This window comes from Pleuronectes platessa, chromosome 18 (genome assembly GCF_947347685.1).
Source record: "Pleuronectes platessa chromosome 18, fPlePla1.1, whole genome shotgun sequence".
NCBI lineage: Eukaryota > Metazoa > Chordata > Actinopteri > Pleuronectiformes > Pleuronectidae > Pleuronectes > Pleuronectes platessa.
The window spans coordinates 17856088-17873937 of NC_070643.1; the positions used below are offsets into that span (position 1 = coordinate 17856088).

At 47.7% G+C, this 17850-nt stretch overlaps 1 protein-coding gene across 3 annotated transcripts in view; it reads left to right on the forward strand.

Annotated features, from left to right (window-relative positions):
• rbms3 (RNA binding motif, single stranded interacting protein) overlaps positions 1–17850 on the forward strand; it is a 246819-nt gene that overhangs the window by 194594 nt on the left and 34375 nt on the right. For all 3 annotated transcript variants that reach the window (XM_053446879.1, XM_053446877.1, XM_053446878.1), the window contains one exon: positions 16397–16503. In XM_053446879.1, the coding sequence (XP_053302854.1) occupies positions 16397–16503 (107 nt within the window). The remainder of the gene's footprint in view (positions 1–16396; positions 16504–17850) is intronic.

Consider the following 17850-nt stretch of genomic DNA (forward strand, 5'->3'; position numbering starts at 1 on the left):
GAGGAGGAGGAGGAGGAGAGAGAGGAGGAGGAGGAGGAGGAGGATGAGGAGGAGAGAGGAGCTCTGAGTGGATCCGTCACCAGAACACAGAGTATTCACCTGCTGCCGTCCCCTTCCACAGAAAATAATATCAGCCCTTTGATTGGCTTCAAAGTTTGTTTAGGCAGAGGAGAGGCGGCTCCGGCTCCTGGAGGGGTTTAGGCAGATATGATTGACTTTGCTCTCCACTCAACCACATCTAATGTGGAGAGAGACAGAATAGAGGGGAGACAAGAGATACATTACGGGGGGGGGGGGGCAGGGTAATGGAGAGAGATATAGCGGCGGGAGTGTGATAGAAAGACGCAGATTAGAAGCCGGGGAAAAATATGACAAGAATAAGAGAGGGAGATAAAGGAGAACAGATGGGAAAGGGCAGAGCGGTGGGGGGGGGGAGTGATGGGTGGCGCGGGGAAGCAGGAGCGAGTGAAAGTTGGACCAACCTGAGCGGCTGGAAGGTTAAATCTGAGTAAAGTTTCAGTTGCTGCATCTGTAACCGACCGGATGAAAAGAATGATATTGACCGTGTGACCGCGTCCTCTGCTTGACCCCGGTGACCCCAGGCCAGCTGTCCACCATGTTTATCCCCTCCTATCTTCCTCCCTCTCATCCCCCCCCCCCCCCCCCGCCCATGCCCATAGCTCTCCTTGCACTTTTTGTTACCCTTGCTTTTGTACTCTCTCTCTCTCTCTCTCTCTGTCTCTCATCCGTCCCTCCCTCTCTTATCGCCACTGCCGAAGCTGTCTTTCATCTGCTGCACACGTCCTTTCTGCACATCACACACACACACAGACACACACACACGTTCCTTCTCCCAAATGCTCATCTTTGTTACTGGATGCAGCTGAGTGCACACAGTATTAGTGCCGAGCAAAACAAACACCTGAGGCTGCTTTTAGTTAACATCTCTCGGCTCTCCTCTTTTGTTTGACACGCGTTCCGCCTGCTCTCTGTTGTTCCGTGCCTTCACTCCATGAAGACGGCTGAGAGAAGTGACAAAGTTTTTTCTTTCTCTTGGTTTTAAATTTATTTTCAAAGTGGAAATGTTTTTGGAACAGAAATCTTATCCGGGCTTTGTAGCGAGGAAATGCTCTCGGATGTAAAATACTCAGAGTTATTAAGAATATGTGCTTTCACATTTTGTCTTCCAGAAAAATTATCTGCTTTAGATTGTGCTTCTTTTTTCTCAAAAAGTCTAACAGTGTGTGTTGTTTGCCGAACAGCTTCACAGGTCTGGCGTTATGGATCTTTACTTTAGTCTGGTTAAAGGAAAGGAATCTATTAATCAATAATCTATTATCACTTAAATCATATTATTTCTGGTTTCTGCTAATTACCCTGGAGCACTGCCTCTACCATTTGGCCCTGACCAGTGAAAAAGTGAATAACTAGCTGAATCCCTTCTTTTTGTTGTTACGATACTTATTATGAACTTTATTATGAAAACCTCAGGAGCTCATTAATCTGACTGAAGACGTCATAATCATGAGCAAACAAAACATATGGATATTTTCCTTCCCCTCCTCCGCCCTCAGCTCTCCACCACCTCAGGACTCAAGTCTTGTGATCTGCACGTTATCTTTGTGTATCCCAAGATTCCAGGTGTTAGCCATTAGTCAACCTGATCTAACATAGCACTGGAGGCTTTGTGTTTCTTTTGCACAGATTAATATTCAGCCTCTCGCCAGATACAGTGGGTCACTGGGCTTATACCCTGTCGGCCTGCCCCCCCGTCCTCCAGAATGAAGATTAAGCTCGCTGAGGAGGATAATCATGCTCCAAGGTCTCTGTGGTATGCAAGCGATTCCGCCGGCCCCTGCTTTTTTGCGGTTCCCAGGTCAATCCCTCTCTATATTGGGTTAGAGTGTCACAACACATGAGTCTGATAAATGGCAGCTATCTGCTCCTTTCCCACACTGTTGTTTTTAGCGTGCTTCGAAAAAGGAATGCATTTGAAGGTGAAACAAAAATAGTGATGTGTGTTGTCGAGGTCGTCCCACTGCCACTGACCAGCACTGACCTCAAGACCGATTGTGTTCTGTGTGTGTGTGTGTCTGCGTCAGGGAAGTGAGGTAAAAAAAACAACAAAAAAGAAAAAAGGCAAGAAGAACAAGCATCAGTTACACCCGAGCACGTCACTGTCACCATCCCAGGACACAGAGGGCAGTGAGATAAATGTGGCTGCTCCCCCCCCCCACCCCCAAAATAGAGCCTGTGCCTCCATTAGAACAGGACGCGGGCTGTGTGGGAACAAGCAGAGGTCACCGTGGTCAGCAGAGTTATTTCTGTCGCGCCACTGGACCTCCAGGAGTGGACGCCCATTCATTCATCCGACCGCCTGCCAGCAGGGGAGGACACACACACACACACAAACACACACACACACACAGAGATACAAAAAGAAAAGTGCACACACACCTACACACTCAACCAGCAGCAGTGGGATGTGATCCATTTGGACGAAACTTGCCGTGATAAGGCTGCCACCGAGGATTGTGTGCATCTTTTACTTTACACCAGTGTACTCATATGGGAGCCGCTGCAGGTTTGAGGTGAAGGACGGTGGAAAAAACACCTGGTTTGTCGGTGACCTCATGTCTCAGACACTCTCCTTGGCGAGCTGCACGGCACATCAGGGCTATTGGATCGCACTCGCTCGTTGTATCGGCTGCTTTTCCTCAGCTTTAGCTTCTCAGGCCAGTCGCACAACTTTCTGCCATGACAAAAAAAAACACAGAGAGAAAACAACAGCAACACGCCAACGAAATCATTTCTCACAGTCTGCTTTTCCTCCCTTTGTTCTTCAAACCTCTCTCGCTCTGTTCCTCCGTCTTTCCTCCCATACATCCACACACACACGCGCCCACTCACACACATACACACACACATCAATAGTCCATTAGGAGTGTGTTGCTTTCATTACCTCAAGCTTGGCCCTAAGACAGCCTTCAGAGTGGAGTACAGCAGAGACGCGCCAGCCGCGGTTTCAGTATATATAGAGAGAAGTCTGGTAATTGCCAGCTCTCTGTTCTCTCTATCCTGTGCGTCAGGTGGAAAGTATGAATCCGAGGTATCAAGGGACCACCCCTGTTGTGCTGCACCGAGTCTCTCTGCAGCTGTTTGTCCCCCCCACCAGGCACCGAGTAACAAGGGGGAAAAACGCGGCGCTTAAAGGCCTCAGAGAGTCCAACAACTGCCACTCTAACAATACACACCGCCCTGGGAATAACACAAAATATTAGACAGCATGCTCCGACAGCAGAGAGGCACCTGAGGATATAGTCTTCCTAAAAAAATCCTACTTTTCCCGTCTTGCTTGCTGCACAGTAGAAAGTGCTCTAAGTGTTACTGGAGTGCAGCTTTCACCTGGAAGAGGAGTATTTGGTTTATTTGGTTTCACCTAAGAAGGAACAATGGGTCAGGCAATGAAATGATTTTAAAAGATTTTTATAATACTTTAAAAGTTCAAGTGTAGTATGACTCACACATAGTAAAAGTACACATGTTGTCCAGTCCCTGTATGGCAGGTAATCAGATTTAAACATGTTGTTGTAGTTAGTCAGACCCAAAAAGTAATTCTGTATATACACATGTCTTGTATGTAAATATAACTTTTATACGAAATAAACAAACGTAAAATAAGATGTAATATAAACCATAACTCTGTAGAGCACTTACCTTAACACAGGCCCAACTGCCCCCTTATGAAACCACATCTCAATCTACTATCACTCCACTAAATATGTCTGATGATAAGGCATCGAGATTAATTAATTATTCCTTGGGAAATTGATAAAAAAATGTCAAGAATCTTGCAATATTAAAGAAAGTGAAAATCATATTCTGAATCTGTTCTTTCAAGTTTCATCCTTCTACTGAATCCTGTGTAATCCCCGGACAGGGGGTGAAAACATAACCTCCTGGGACAAGGTGAAAATAATAGAAAAATAATCTTTCCCCCTCACACTGACTCACTCAGGTCGTTGTACGTATTTGTGTTACACCGCAAAAAGGTGCCGCCCCTAGGCGAAATAAAAAAAGATGACAGCCTTGCTACCGTGTAGAATTTATAACGGTGTATTTCGGTGTTTGTCATTTGCCCGTAGCATTTGTAAAGGTGTTGTCTTAATGGCCTCTTTGCTGCAGGAGTCTTCCAGATAGCGGTGATGTCGTTATGATAGCTCTACCTCCAGGTTTCTTCCCATTCACCCGGCGCTGTCTTACACATAGACACACAGATTTATGAATTACCTTGAGCCAGTCATATCTCTCTTTTAGCCCGAGACGTAATCTCGCCACAGATGCATCCAGATCAATTTCTCAGGATGTCTTATTTGTGGAGTTGAGCAGCGGGCTCGGAGCGGCAGGGGGGGGGGGGGGGGGGGGGGGATGTCAGGGGGATGCAGTCGGGGTGTATCCAATTTCAAGCTGCAAAGCAAATGGCCTTGGAGATCAAGGATTATACAGCAGATTTCTAAGTCGGGCTGATATTGATTCTCCGTGCCCCCCGGTGCTCTCCAGGTTGTACCTTGTCCGTGTAAGCTTTTAAATGTTGCTGCCTTTAACACAGGAACCCGCTCCACCACCTCCTCATCCTCCTCCTCCTCCTCCTCCTCCTCCTCTTCAACCCTGATCTATACATTTTGGCCCTTTGTGTCGATACCTCTGGATGCACCAGTCATTCAGCGGTTTATTTCATTTCGGATCATTTTGAGTCTCGGGGTTTGAGCTGCTTTTATTGGATGTGTTATTAGCTTCTCTTAACGCTCCCAAAGAGGGAGAAACACTGCGAGCATTTTTAATAACGCTGTTTCAGAGATCCTGACAGCTTATTGTAATGCAGAGTGTGGCAGACAAAGAGCTGGGGAAGCAGGATCTCACACACTCTGCACAGTGTGATACATACATCAGAAAGACGAGACCTTTATACTGTATTTTATGTAGTTTGAGGCAGTTTTTGGGGGGAATAATATGACTGCGTGTGAGATATTTCCTCTTTTGTTGCTTTTCCGGGCCGTGCTCATCTCAGTATATTTTCTTTATGGGAGCCCGTCATCCTTACAGCTGGTGCAGATAAATGTCCGACCACCCAGATGCTGAATTTTGCAACCCAAACTTTATGTTTGAAATTCCCATAATTTATTCTTGTGTGCTGAAGAGACGTACATCACAAGTTTGTTTTACACATATATATATATATATATATATATTATTTTTTTTCATTAGTTCTGATGCAGTTTGATGTGCTGTCCCTGAGCCACGCTCTTGGCGCCCCTCTGTGACAGGCACAGTCTCTCTTTCACCAGTCTGAGGCACATAAATGAAAGTTTGTTGTCCTGCCATTTAGCCATCTGTTCCACAACTTCCGCTCCTCTCTGCTGATTTCTTTCTCTCCATCACAAACTCTCTTTCTCTCTCTCTCTCTCTTTTTCGTTCACACACGCATACACACACACGGTGAACACCCTGCAGCCAGATCTTAGATTTGGTAATTGCTTTTGGTTCGCTGAAAGAAGACTGGTTCAAAGTCTGGTTGTCCAACAATACCCCCAAAGCACACACACATGAATGCACACACGGACACACACACACACAATGGCGAGGCTGGCAAAGAGGGGTCGAGATGGGTGGATGGGTGTAGGGATCTGGTTAACTCATCAAATCGGGCCCATTATGGGGTAAAATCCACAGTGGAGTGTGTTAGATGTGCGCTGGCGAGTGGAGAGCGTGTCCAAATCCCCTCAGCTCGCACAGCCATTACAAACAGGAGTGGATTAGCCAGCCGCCCCCTGCCGGGCCAGTGAATGGATGAGGATGGGAGAGAAGAGGGAGGCCACTTCTCCTCAGCATTGTCTAAATAACAGGCTGGGGAATTCAATAAGTACCGGGCTCATCAGACCTCATCAGCTCCCCCAATTAAGCTGCACATCATGGCGGCTGGCGGGCTGCTTTGCCTCCGGTGACAGATGAGAGCCGGCGTGGCGATTCGCTTGCCTCTGCAGCACTGCCTCAGATTCCTGGCATCGTGGAATGGAATGAATCGGTGTGTCTGCACCTGTGTGTGTGTGTGTGTGTAGGACAGATGGGTTGTTTTAGAGGTGAATCCAGATGTATATCCTCAGATTCTAGCTTTTTGTCTTGTTTCTACCTCGGACGCCTCCTCCGACCTTGAAGCTGCAGTGACGAGTCCTGAAGGCCGACCTGAGCTCAAACTTAGAAGTAGTTACCTTGAGCACGCGGCCGCTTGTGAGTCCCAGCGATATTGATGTTGTGTGTCGATACCGCTCCCCTCCCACATTACCTCCCTGTGTTTCCCCGAGGGTCAGGACATGTGGAGAAAGAAAAAACACGGCTCTCCCACATCGATTGGGACCCATTAACGCAGACCTGAGAAAAACAAAGCCTTTCATCACGTCTGAGATGTTTAGGCAAGGACTTACTCAAAGTTGCTCTCCACAAGTCAACCCTCTCTCTCTCTGGTTATCGCTCTGATATTGTTCTCTCAAGGGGACGTAGTTACTGAAACTAGTTTAAAGCTGAAGAGTTTGCTAAGTGGTATTTGTCATGCTAACAAGCGACCATCTTTGTGTTTTTGGGCTTTTCTCTTTGAAACAGAGGGAAGATTGAGAGGAAAACAATAAGATACTGATACAGGGGAGAAGTGGCGTCAGATCGTGGCCAGGACTCTGAAATCTCTAATCGCCATTTAGATTAAAAAATAGCATATTGCTCCCTGCTGGTGATTTAATGTTAATGTTACGTCCCAGAATAAAAAGACACATACATGGCGCCAACCTTAGACAGACTTCTTTCTCAGAATTAATTATTCATGTCATTACCAGCCTGACCTTCACATCCAAATCAAAAACAATTTCATAAATGTCAGTATTGTTGAACAACACACTCTAATATCTACTTAATTACGCCAGCAGACTCTGCAGCCTCCTTAGGAAACAGTTGATGTATTCAGTGAGCTTTGTTGTCAGCGACTTTTCTTTCTTTTTTCCTTGAAAGACAGAGGGAAATTATTGTCAACGCTGCTGGAGAACAAAGAGAATACCTAAGAAATGAATGAATTATGAGCCGGGGCGTCTGATGCACCGCTCCTCTCTGGAGGGATCCGTCTGACAAAGCACAGACGAAGGGGTTAGCGTCTACATTTGGACCCAACTCTACCTTTCTTTTTATTTGGCTTATGAAGCTAAGGCCACTAATCAGAAATCTTCCAGATATTTCACAGCCACGTCTGCACCTTCTCATGTGTTTCAGTGTTTACGAGATTACCACAGGAATCACAGAGTTTGAATAAAGGTGAGAGGAGAGATGCCTGACAAAGGTGGAGAGAATACAGATGTGGACCACTTCAGGAAATGATGGGGCACTTCTGGCCTTAAAGTGGCCTGGACAAAAGTAAATGCAGTGTTCTAGGCAACATGTAATCTTGATATGAACCTTAAGGGTATCATGTGGTAGCACAAGCCCAGTTCAGACCACCTTTGGCACCTTTGGTTGATATGAGGCATTCATGTGTGGCCCAGATCTGGCAAATAGGAGTGGGATGTCCAGGTGCCATCAATCTAACGGATATGTGGAATGATGATAGTATGGCAGTGTGACAGTTTGGGGCCATAGGCAGATTTGCTTTGTGGGAGTTTATACTTGTCTGTCAGGTGTAAGATTCACTTTTAATTTGATTTAAGAACAAGCGTCACTAACTGCTTCGTGAAATTAGCAACTCCTACCTCTATCCTGAAGGCAAATGTGAGACAAGCCGCCACCCACAGCATCTGTTTGTTAATTAACACATATCACTGAAATGAAACACCATAGAGTAATCTGCTGAAAGTAATACGCTTAACATCTCGTGCCCCAAAAATTACACATGGATCATTTGGATTCGTAGCAATGAACCAATGAGAGGAAAGAAGCGCAGACCTTCCTGTGCTGTGTGTGTTTTAGTCACAGTGTGTGTGTGGTTGTATTTGTGTGTGTGTGTGTGTGTGTGTGTGTGTGTTCTTTTGACAGTGAAAGAGCGAAGGGAGCTGCACCTGCAGCTTCTATCAACCGGTGGAAAGCTCCTTTCAGCACAGCTTTAATTACCGTCTCTGCAGCTCTGCTGGGCTCAGACAGGCTGCTCTCCACGCAGCCACCCAAATCCTCTCACACATAGCTGCCTTCCCTCTGCCACGGAGTCGCCTGATCCCTAATCAGCCACGGTGCCACTCTCCATCGATCCCCAATCAGTTACAGCAAAGGGGACTCTATGGAACCCCCCCTCCCCCCTTCTCGTACGCCCCCTTCCTCCCTTATTAGTCAGGTGCCCCGCTTTCATTGATCATAAATCAACGTCACTGGCTGCATTGATCGTCAAGCACCCCCCCCCCCCCCAGTGACATTATCGACCCGGCCGGTCCCTCGGCTGTAGGCGTGCCCTCAGCCCTCGGCCCACATTGCAGCCCGGCCGTGGCATATTGATCCCCCTCAGATACAGTATTGAGGGCTCTTTATTGATAATTCATTTATTGTGCTGTAATTTCATTTTCTTTTCTGTCCATACCGTTGTTACTGGAAGCCCCTGCGGTGGAAACCTAGTTAACAGACACACAAGCCTTTTTGTACGCTTCACTCCGCCGCTCGGACCGATTCGGCTTTCTTGTGTTTGTGCTTCTCTTTCAAATGTCACTGTCAATTTCCAGGCAACAGGAGCCTAAAGGTTAGATAACCCCCTTTCTTAGAACAAGAAAATCATGTGTTTGAATTGTCGGGCCATCTGGGTAAGATACCGTTCAATGAGGCACCTAACGTCCAATTGTTCTTTAGGGTATCAGCAGACAAACATTGGAGGACTATTTGCAAGGGGCAGAGTGTGAATTTGTGTAACCACGATATATATATGAAAAGTGTAGTGCTGAGAAATGCCAAATAAGATCAGTATCACCATGATAAATACACCTGAATAACTTTGCTGTAACATAACACTGTGTGGAATCTTTAGAAAAGAGTCGTTTATGCTGCCTGCTGCCTGCTGCCTCCATGCATCCTTTGCGTTGCCACTGTTTTCAAGCAATTCATCCAGTAGTAGACATCGTAGAGTTTAGCTTCTTACAACACAAACATGGAGGAGGAATTTGCGATAGTGTAGAAATACAGACAAAATAAACACAAATCATGAACAGAAGGCTCCGTCCTTTTCCCCTTATATGAATCTAACTCTGACCTCAACCTTAAGGGAACTAAGGGGTTAGAATATGTTTTCAAGTTTGAACCATTCCCCAAAAAACTGAAAATTCACATTCATAGAAAGTGGCCCAGGTTGCTTTGCTCAGATGTCCCCCCCCCCCCCCCCATTCATCCTGATTCTGCAACGGTGTCATGGCGAGTTATATTTGCTGCAGGTCTGGTGGACGGGCAGCACTGTTGAATTACAAAGCGCCCATCTGTATGATTCATCTCTATAGATGGGAGGTTTCACGGGTCACTGGAGGCGTTGGCAGTGTTATAATACTCTGCTAACAGGGACAGAGCTAGCTTCACTGTCTGCCCACACAGGCAGTGACACAGACAGTGGCAGCACAAGTCAACCCCCACAGGCGAAGCACGGCAGCAGCTGCTCTTAAGTCCCTCGGCCACAGACATGTTTTTATGCCGTTAAAAAAATCAATTGAGCTCCACGGACCAGAACCTGTTTATTCCATTCTTGGATTATTTAATACTTGATGCATTATTTCTGTTACTGTCTAAAGCCTTTCTTCCTTTGAAACACAAATTCAGTCTGTGGTCTTAAATTTACCAGCGAATCAAAGTGTTTAGGGCCAAGAAGATTCTCAATCCCCTGCAGGCCATGAAATATATATGCTCTTAATGGTATGTACGTTTTATTCCTCTTCTTGGCTAATCTCCTTGGTGGTGAAGAAGTCATGAAGCGTTTTGGATGATTTTTCTAACATCTTCTGGTCCAGTTGGCTCGCTGCTCGCTTCTTCCAATCCCTGACGTCCTCGCTCGCCTGGTTCACATTGTGCTGTTTTCTTAGATGGGATCTTATTTCTAATCCACTCCGAACCTGCTGTTTTTCAGTCTGGTCCCGCACCGTACTTACAGTTTTTGCACCGACCACAATGTGGACACTTGTGTTTGTAATTGCCACCCTGCCCAGCTGTGCAAAGTGGCTGCCCGATACTGAGACCCAAAGATGTTGGCAGTGACGAGCAGCTTGTGTGGCGTCCACATTAGAAACATCTGCCACCGCCACTTTAAAAATCGCCACCGACTGCAGGAACCAGCGACGCTCCGCCACGCCATTTGGATTTGAATGCGGTGAGGACTGTCTGCTTGCATAGATGTTATTATAATGTATGGAGGCAGGACTGTGAGCCGCTCGTTAGAGTTTGGCACTCGCACACATACACTGGCTGTTTGTTTTGCCCACCATGGCAACCTCAGCGTTGGGAATGGCAAGTGGATTTAGCTGATTAAGCTAAAATGAAGTTTTTCATTTAACCGGTACCTCGGAGCTCGTCTCGCAGGAGACGGCGAGCAGCTGGAAACCCGGCGCCTGTTTGGCGCTGCACTTGCTGCGCTCACATTTTACCGTAAGAGCAGATTAAATCGGAGCCAACACTCGAAGGCGCAATCATATTCACCCATATTTCCAGCTGCTTCTGTAATTACAACTCTTTATTTTGTTAAGTGTTCTTCACCCTTTTTTTCGGGGAAGATCAGGTCACATTGTATGTCTGCATGTTCCCAGACTACCGCTTGGATTTAAACGTGTTCCCTAACCCTTAAGATGCAAGTCAACTGCAGTTGTCTGATGCAGTGTGGACTCACTGTGAGTCAGACACACGGAGCTCCTCTCATCCATCAGCTTTTCTTTATATGCCTGAAGAAAGAAAGAAAGAACATGTCACAGAGAGATGAAATCAGATCAAGAGAGTGAGAGATGGAGGGATGATGGGCAGAGTTAAAGGAAAGAAAGAGAAATGGAGGATTGAGGTAAACAGGCAGAAGACAACCACGGAATCAGATAGATATATAGAAAGGGAGAAAGTGGATTAAATGGGCAGGAGATGACATGACAGAGAGAGAGCGAATGATGGACAGATGGATGGACGGACAGGCGGTCAGAAGAAAGGATAGAGAAAAAACGGAGGATCGAGATAGGCAGACGGGAGGTAAAGTGACAGAAAGAGATTAAATCGGAAAGAGAGAAAGAAGGAAAAATGGAGGCTCGGGATAGAGGCAGACAGGAGAAAGAAAGACAAAGAGAGATGAAATCGGAAAAAAGGAGAGAAAGAAGGAAAAATGGAGGCTCGAGATGGAGGCAGACGGGAGATAACCATGACGGAGAGAGATGAGATCGGATGGAGAGAGTGAGAGATGGATTAGCATGTCAGAGACTCCCTACATAACATTAGTCTTGTTAAGTGCGCAATAGCTCATCGATCAGGCTTCTACCGCCGGCATCCAGCGCTCATCCCCGCACTTCCCCTCCTGTAATCCATAATATCATCTCAGGCCTGCGTGCGGCAGGAGCCCTCTATGGGAGAATCTGAGCAAGGGCCTGATCAATAGCCAGAGAGCATGTGTAACGGAGGCAGTGCACTGTTGACATTCTTCTCCCTACACCCGTCTCTCCGGCTCATCCATACGGTATGGATCAGACAAGGGGTGAATCTCTCTCTCTGCCCCTCGGTCCCCCTTCTGTCACTGTCTCCTCGTGTCTCTCCACGACACTGTATCTGTCTCTTCCATCTATCTCCCCCCCCCCCCTCCTCTTTGTCTCGCTCTCTCTCTCGCCGAGCTCTCCACTCGCAGCGCCCGCTCCATTTATCAGGCCGTGTCATTGAGCCATGTGTGCCGTCCCTGTCAGCAAAACGGGCTGGCAGACTGTCTTCATTTCCATGCTGAAGGATGCAAGGCCAGCGTGGCAGTTGTGAGAGCTATCGACTGGGATCCGTCAAAGCCGCTCCCTGTAGGGAAGCTGCCGCCGCCGCCGCCTCCCTCCCTTCCTGGTTGGGCGGCCATTCTGAGCTTGTCTGTTTGACTCTGGAAATGGCTACGTGTGTATATACGCGGCTGCGGCTTTTGTCGATGCCTCTTCTCATTTGTCTTGCCCACCTGTCTTGTGTTTTTCTTGAGCAACTATCGCTTCCTCTATTTCCAGAACACTGTCCCTTGTGCTCTGTAGCTTTTTCCTGTATCTGTCTTGTGTCTTTCCACGTCTCTCTCTCTCACTCCCTCCCTCCCACTCCCTTTCGCTCTCTTTCCCACAAGACGCAGCCTCCTGGCTTTGGGCAGCCGGGTCAAGCCGGCTGATGGGAATCAGACAGTTGTTGATCCAATTAGAGATCCCCCTCGAGCAGCGTGAGAGAGTACAGCAGCGTTCCAATAAAATACTGTCCGCTTTCTTCCTCTTCCCCCAACCTTTCCAAAAATATGTCCTTGCTGTAAAACACTGAGCCGTCCAACTAACTTTTCTTTAGACGCTTAGCTCATGAAAACCTCAAGCCCAAGAATCCGCTGGAACCTTTGACCAAAAGTTGTCATTGGGGAAGTGGAAAGCTTCCTTTCACTCAAGCTTTTAGTTTTTTTTTTTTTCAGAGTGACATATTTCAGGCAGAAGTGGCTGAACAGTTCCCTTTGTTCGCCCTCGAGAGCTTTGCACACTCTCGGAGGAGAGCGAGGGCGTCCCAGTTTGACTCCGAGCCCCAGTGAGAGGCCTCTTTTGTGACTGTCTTGATGGTGAAAAGCTGCGTGTCTCACTGAGCAAAACCTTTTACCCGGCCCTGCTACAGCCTGGGGGGGGGGGGGGGGGGGTTCCTGCATGATTTCGCCTTTCACGCCAAACAGATGCACGGTCCAATTCTGAGCAGCAGATGACTGTATGACGCGTCCCCGACATTGATGCATTACAATACATGCGGTTATTTGCATTCACGGATCAAGACGCCATTCAGCCGGCCCCTGTGAGACCATCCGGAGCACGTAAGCTCTCTTTGTCCACAGATAGCGGGAAGAAAAGGGGAAACGCCGAGATCTGCTGTTCTCGCTGCGCCGGCTTTCATTCCCGCAGACAAAGCGCTGATTTCCCCCAGATGCCCGGCCCATAGGAAACAACAGTAATAGCAATAATTACTTATGCATGGGGCGCTAATAAGCGAAACTTGCAACAAGCTTCAATTTAAACGGGCTGTTGTAATTGCAGTGTCTCGCACTGAAGTACATCTGCGTGCACTTAATGGTTCTTTTTTTTTTTTGCTGGGTGGTAAAGTGTCTATTGATGAGCAGAGAGCCGTGACTGTCTCCTCCAGCCAAATGCACAGAGTGGAGTGTGACTGAGAGGCGATGGAACGAGGCCAGCAGGCGTCTCACTCTCACTAAACCGTCCTAAGAGTGAGGGGTTGGTGCTGTTTGTGCTTGATCACGTGCGTGTGGTCACCCATCCTTAATGGTGTTTACCAGTTCCCACAGCAACCCGCATTAAAAACCAGTTACGAGTCCCCATGGAGCACCTGGTTATTGGGAGTTGTGGACCCCTGATCAAAAACACTTTGCGTCTTTTTCCTGTAATTTAGAATCTTCAAAGGGCAGCTGCATCATAACCCTTTTCAAACGACACATGAGACACTACAACTGGAGGAGAACGTGTTTCACTTGGAGACCGTGACCTCAAGACGCAGCATCAGCAGCCCAGTGCTGTGTCCGGCCAGTGGCCCAGTTTATTCTGGGCTGTGTCAGTGATGACGGTGTGCGGTGAGAGGTCTCAGAAGCGTTTTTTAAGCTGGCAGCGATTCCTATTGTGTGTGTCTGTGGGTTTGTGTGTATGTGTTCAAGGGTTATGCCAGAGGAACGTTAAGGGCAGAAGGAGTGTGTGTGTGTGTGTGTCAGGGCTACAGAGGGGTGAGTGTGTTCACAGGGCGGGTGGGGTCGGTGTGAGGCTGTTGATCTTGGGCTGAAGTTTTAAACAAATTGGCTCGCTGGTGGTGGGAACTGGGCATGAAGTCAGCGGGGGGACGTCAGCGTGCTCTCGTGTCAGATTCTCTAAATTTCTCCGATGGCTAATTATCTCGGAGGAGAGGTTTGGGGAGTGGCTCTGTTGCTTTCCCTCTGCAGCATCTCTCCCTCACTCTCTCTACCAGGCTACACTCTCCTTGGCTGACTCTGAAAAGTTTGGTCTCGTTGGATCCCCTAAAGCCACAGAAACACACTCACACTCAGGAAAAGTTTAAAGTCTTTGGTATGGCGTTTATTTGGTCTCGGAATTCATACAAGCTTTTGGTTGCAAAGGACATTATCCTCGTGAAGAAAGGGACCGGGAGCATTTCTGCTCTGCCTGCACAACTGCATCTGAAACTGCACAGTGACACATTTGACAGTCACTCGCTCGTCAACTTGAATTTTGATCCTTTAGAGGCGGGGACAGCGGCTGATGCTCCCCTCCTTTGATTTGTCACGTTGAACCCTCCAGTCCCCAGCCTCCATCTCTGACCTTCTCACAGGTCAACCGTGGAGCAGCCAGTTCAGGCTTGAAGACTTTCGAGACTAAATACTTTGGCCCCATAGTCCCATTAACGATCACACAGCCATCTTCCTATTTGCATTCTTAAGACACCCTCTCTAACCACAAAATAATTCTTCCCTAAATGTGACAGTATCAGTGACATGTCAGGGAAAGGAATGGAAGTTAATATACAAATCATCGTGTTTGCTCATTAACGACCGAATCATCTCATTCAACCGGAAAACCTCCCCCCCCCCCCCCCGTCGTAAATTCCCCCCGACACGGCTTCATTGCCGTCACCGCCTCGTCAATCCCGACAGCGCCTCGTTCTCGTGACGCTGCACCGTTATTAGGCCCAAGGTGCGTCTTAACATCTGCGGGGGGGAGATTAAACCATCAGCAATTTACTCAGTGGGTGTCATCTGTAGCGAGGCGTGACGAAAGGTCCCCCCCCCCCCACCCCCATCATGTCGTCACAGAGCGGCCGTGTCACGAGCTGCCAGGTCCCGTAATGTGAATGCGTTGACAGCACAGCCGTCCGCTCCCTTCTAAGCCACCAGGTGCAGGGCAGCAGAGGTTCGGTGTTTGGACAAGCTCGTGTGTGTCTGTGTGTGTGTGTGTGTGTGTGTACTGTACTATAGAGCTGAACTGTACAGCCCTCCCAGGGAAACGAGTGTTTGATCCCGCTGTAGATTCTCACTCCGTTCCCCCCTTGTTTGGCTCTCTCTCCTCCACTCAGCCATATCTCTTTCCCCCTCTTCTTCTCCCTGTTTTTGTTCCTCGTCTGTGCTCATGTGTTTATCCAACTGTCTCCCTTCCGCTCACTCATCTCTGCAGTCTGCCCCCAAAGAGATCCCAATCTCGCAGACTGAAAAGGGACACACACACACACACACACACACACACACACACACACACACACACACACACACACACACAACCCGGCCAAGAGAGCCACCTGTTCCTCATGAGAAAAAGCTCATGAAGAAGACCCCTTTTCTTTCTTCTTCTTCTTTCACCTTCTTCTTTCATTGAACCTGTCTTTCTACAGATTTCTCTCTCTTCCCATGGCGCCTATATTTATTCCTCTCACCTGCAGCTCGAGTGTGAGAACGTGCCCTTTCAGAACTCATCTGTGGGTCGTCGCAACATTCTCATCAACCTTTTATTGGCAATTATTCACACAAAAGCCTGTTGATATGGAGACAGTCGCATCATAGACGGCTGCTCTTTCATTTTTATTTGTTTTTGCAGAGGAACTTAGAGCAGCTCTGTCATTTCATGTTTGGTTTTCACCTGCCGGCTCTGAAGTGCGGCTGTTTTTGTCAATCCTTCCTTATCTTAGTGTGGTAGAGCGCCCCTAGTGTCCACAGTCCAGCGAGACACTTGCACTGATGGTTGCGGGGTGGACAATTTCAAATAAAGGGCGAGGATGGCTGTTCAATTTAAAACACAGAGGGGATTATGCGTCAGGAACAGGAACGCCTTATAGAAACAAGCTCTGGCTGACAGAGCGCTCCTACATTACCATCTCAGAGGTATTTACAAGAGCGATTACTGTGATTATTATTTCAACAATACCCTGCGATGCTCTTTCATGGGCTGCCAGCCGGAGCAGGGGTATGGAGGGCCTGCCAACATCGCCGGTCTGGGAATCTGACTAAGAGCTTCATTGGAGGCCGGGGAGGAGGGAGGGAGGGAGTGGAGTGAGGGAGGGAGGGAGGGAAGAGGGGTGAGACGGTAGAAGAAGAGAAATGCGACACTGTTCAAAGGGTCTTCTGTCCTTCTGAGGGGTGGGGGGGAGGTCACATACAGTCCTTCTCACATGATTTTGTCCTCTTTCCCCCTCTCCGCAGCTCCCATAGAGCCGTTGCTGTGCAAATTTGCAGACGGAGGGCAGAAGAAACGGCAGAGCCAGAGCAAGTACCCTCAGAACGGGAGGCCGTGGCACAGGGATGGCGAGGTAAGACGTCACACCAGTGCACATGCAATCCTTCATTACCATGTGTCAAAGCACCTTGAGCAAATATCACCTCACTCAAGATGTATGTTTTAATATTCTGCATGGGATAAAAATCGTTTTTCTTCAGTGAAAGATGCTTTGAACATCAAGGTTCTTTCAGGTTTTCTTATCAAGTGGTCAAAAGGTACCATTAATAAAGCACATGAGTAATAAACTGAGCAGATGGAGAAGAAAAGTATCAACAATAGAAATTCACAAATATTAGTTTGTAAAAATCAAATCATGACTAAGGATTTTAATCCCAAAGTCTATTCACTTTAACTCATGTACTCCAAATACTGAATATAACAAGAATCTATGAATGGGAAACTCAAACGTGGCCAGAACACATGGACCAACTCTTTTAAACTCTTTCCATTTCAGCACCGTGACATTTGAAATAAGGCGTTTACCGCTGAGGTAATGGTAATTACACGAGCGGGGCCCCACCCTGCTCACAAAGTTGGCTGCATCTAGCGTCATGTAAACCATTACGTCCTGTCATTTGTATTTACTCTAAGGCATGAAGCTGTAAAAAAAAGAAAACAAGAGAGAAAATAGCCCTGATATCGATCATCCTGCCCCCGGATGTATAGGCTCTGTCACGTAAATTGCGTCTCAAGCCAAACGCCTCGCTGAACACGTTTATTCCCGCCATACATCAGAATGCTGGGAAACCTGAAATTGGATCCAGCGCTGCGGTAACGTATTCATCAGCAACATGTGGAGACAAGGTTAAAGTCGCTTCATGGGCTCGCAACTAGCTCCACGAGGAAGGACACACAGAGGAGAAAGGTAGAGGAGTGGTTCGGCTTGGACTGTATAGAGGAGAGTGAACGCACACACGCAGAAACACACACACACACAAACACACACACATGCACCGAGGCTGACAGTTGTGCTGAAACTGCAATGTAGGGGAGAACGGGAGAGATGAAATGTTCGTCCTTCAGAATACACAGGCTCTGTGTGTGTGTGTGTGTGTGTGTTTGTGTCGACGGTGGGGGTCCTTCTGGTGTGTTGAGAAGTGGAGTTGGTATTGCATTAGCTCCGTGTGTGTGTGTGTGAGCGTGTGTGTCTGTCTGTGTGTGTCTGTCAATCACATGCTCAGCAGTCCTAACACCTATAAGCCAGTGGTGCGTGTTTAACCTAAATCACATTGCTACATCGCCTCACACATTGACAGGGTTGATTTGAGGGGAAGTGAGATGCCTGTCGGTGTGTGTGTCTGTGTGTGTGTGTGTGCGTGCTTGACTGCGTGTGTGCTTGTACATCGTCTTCTAGGTGCATGAAGAAGAATAAGGGAGA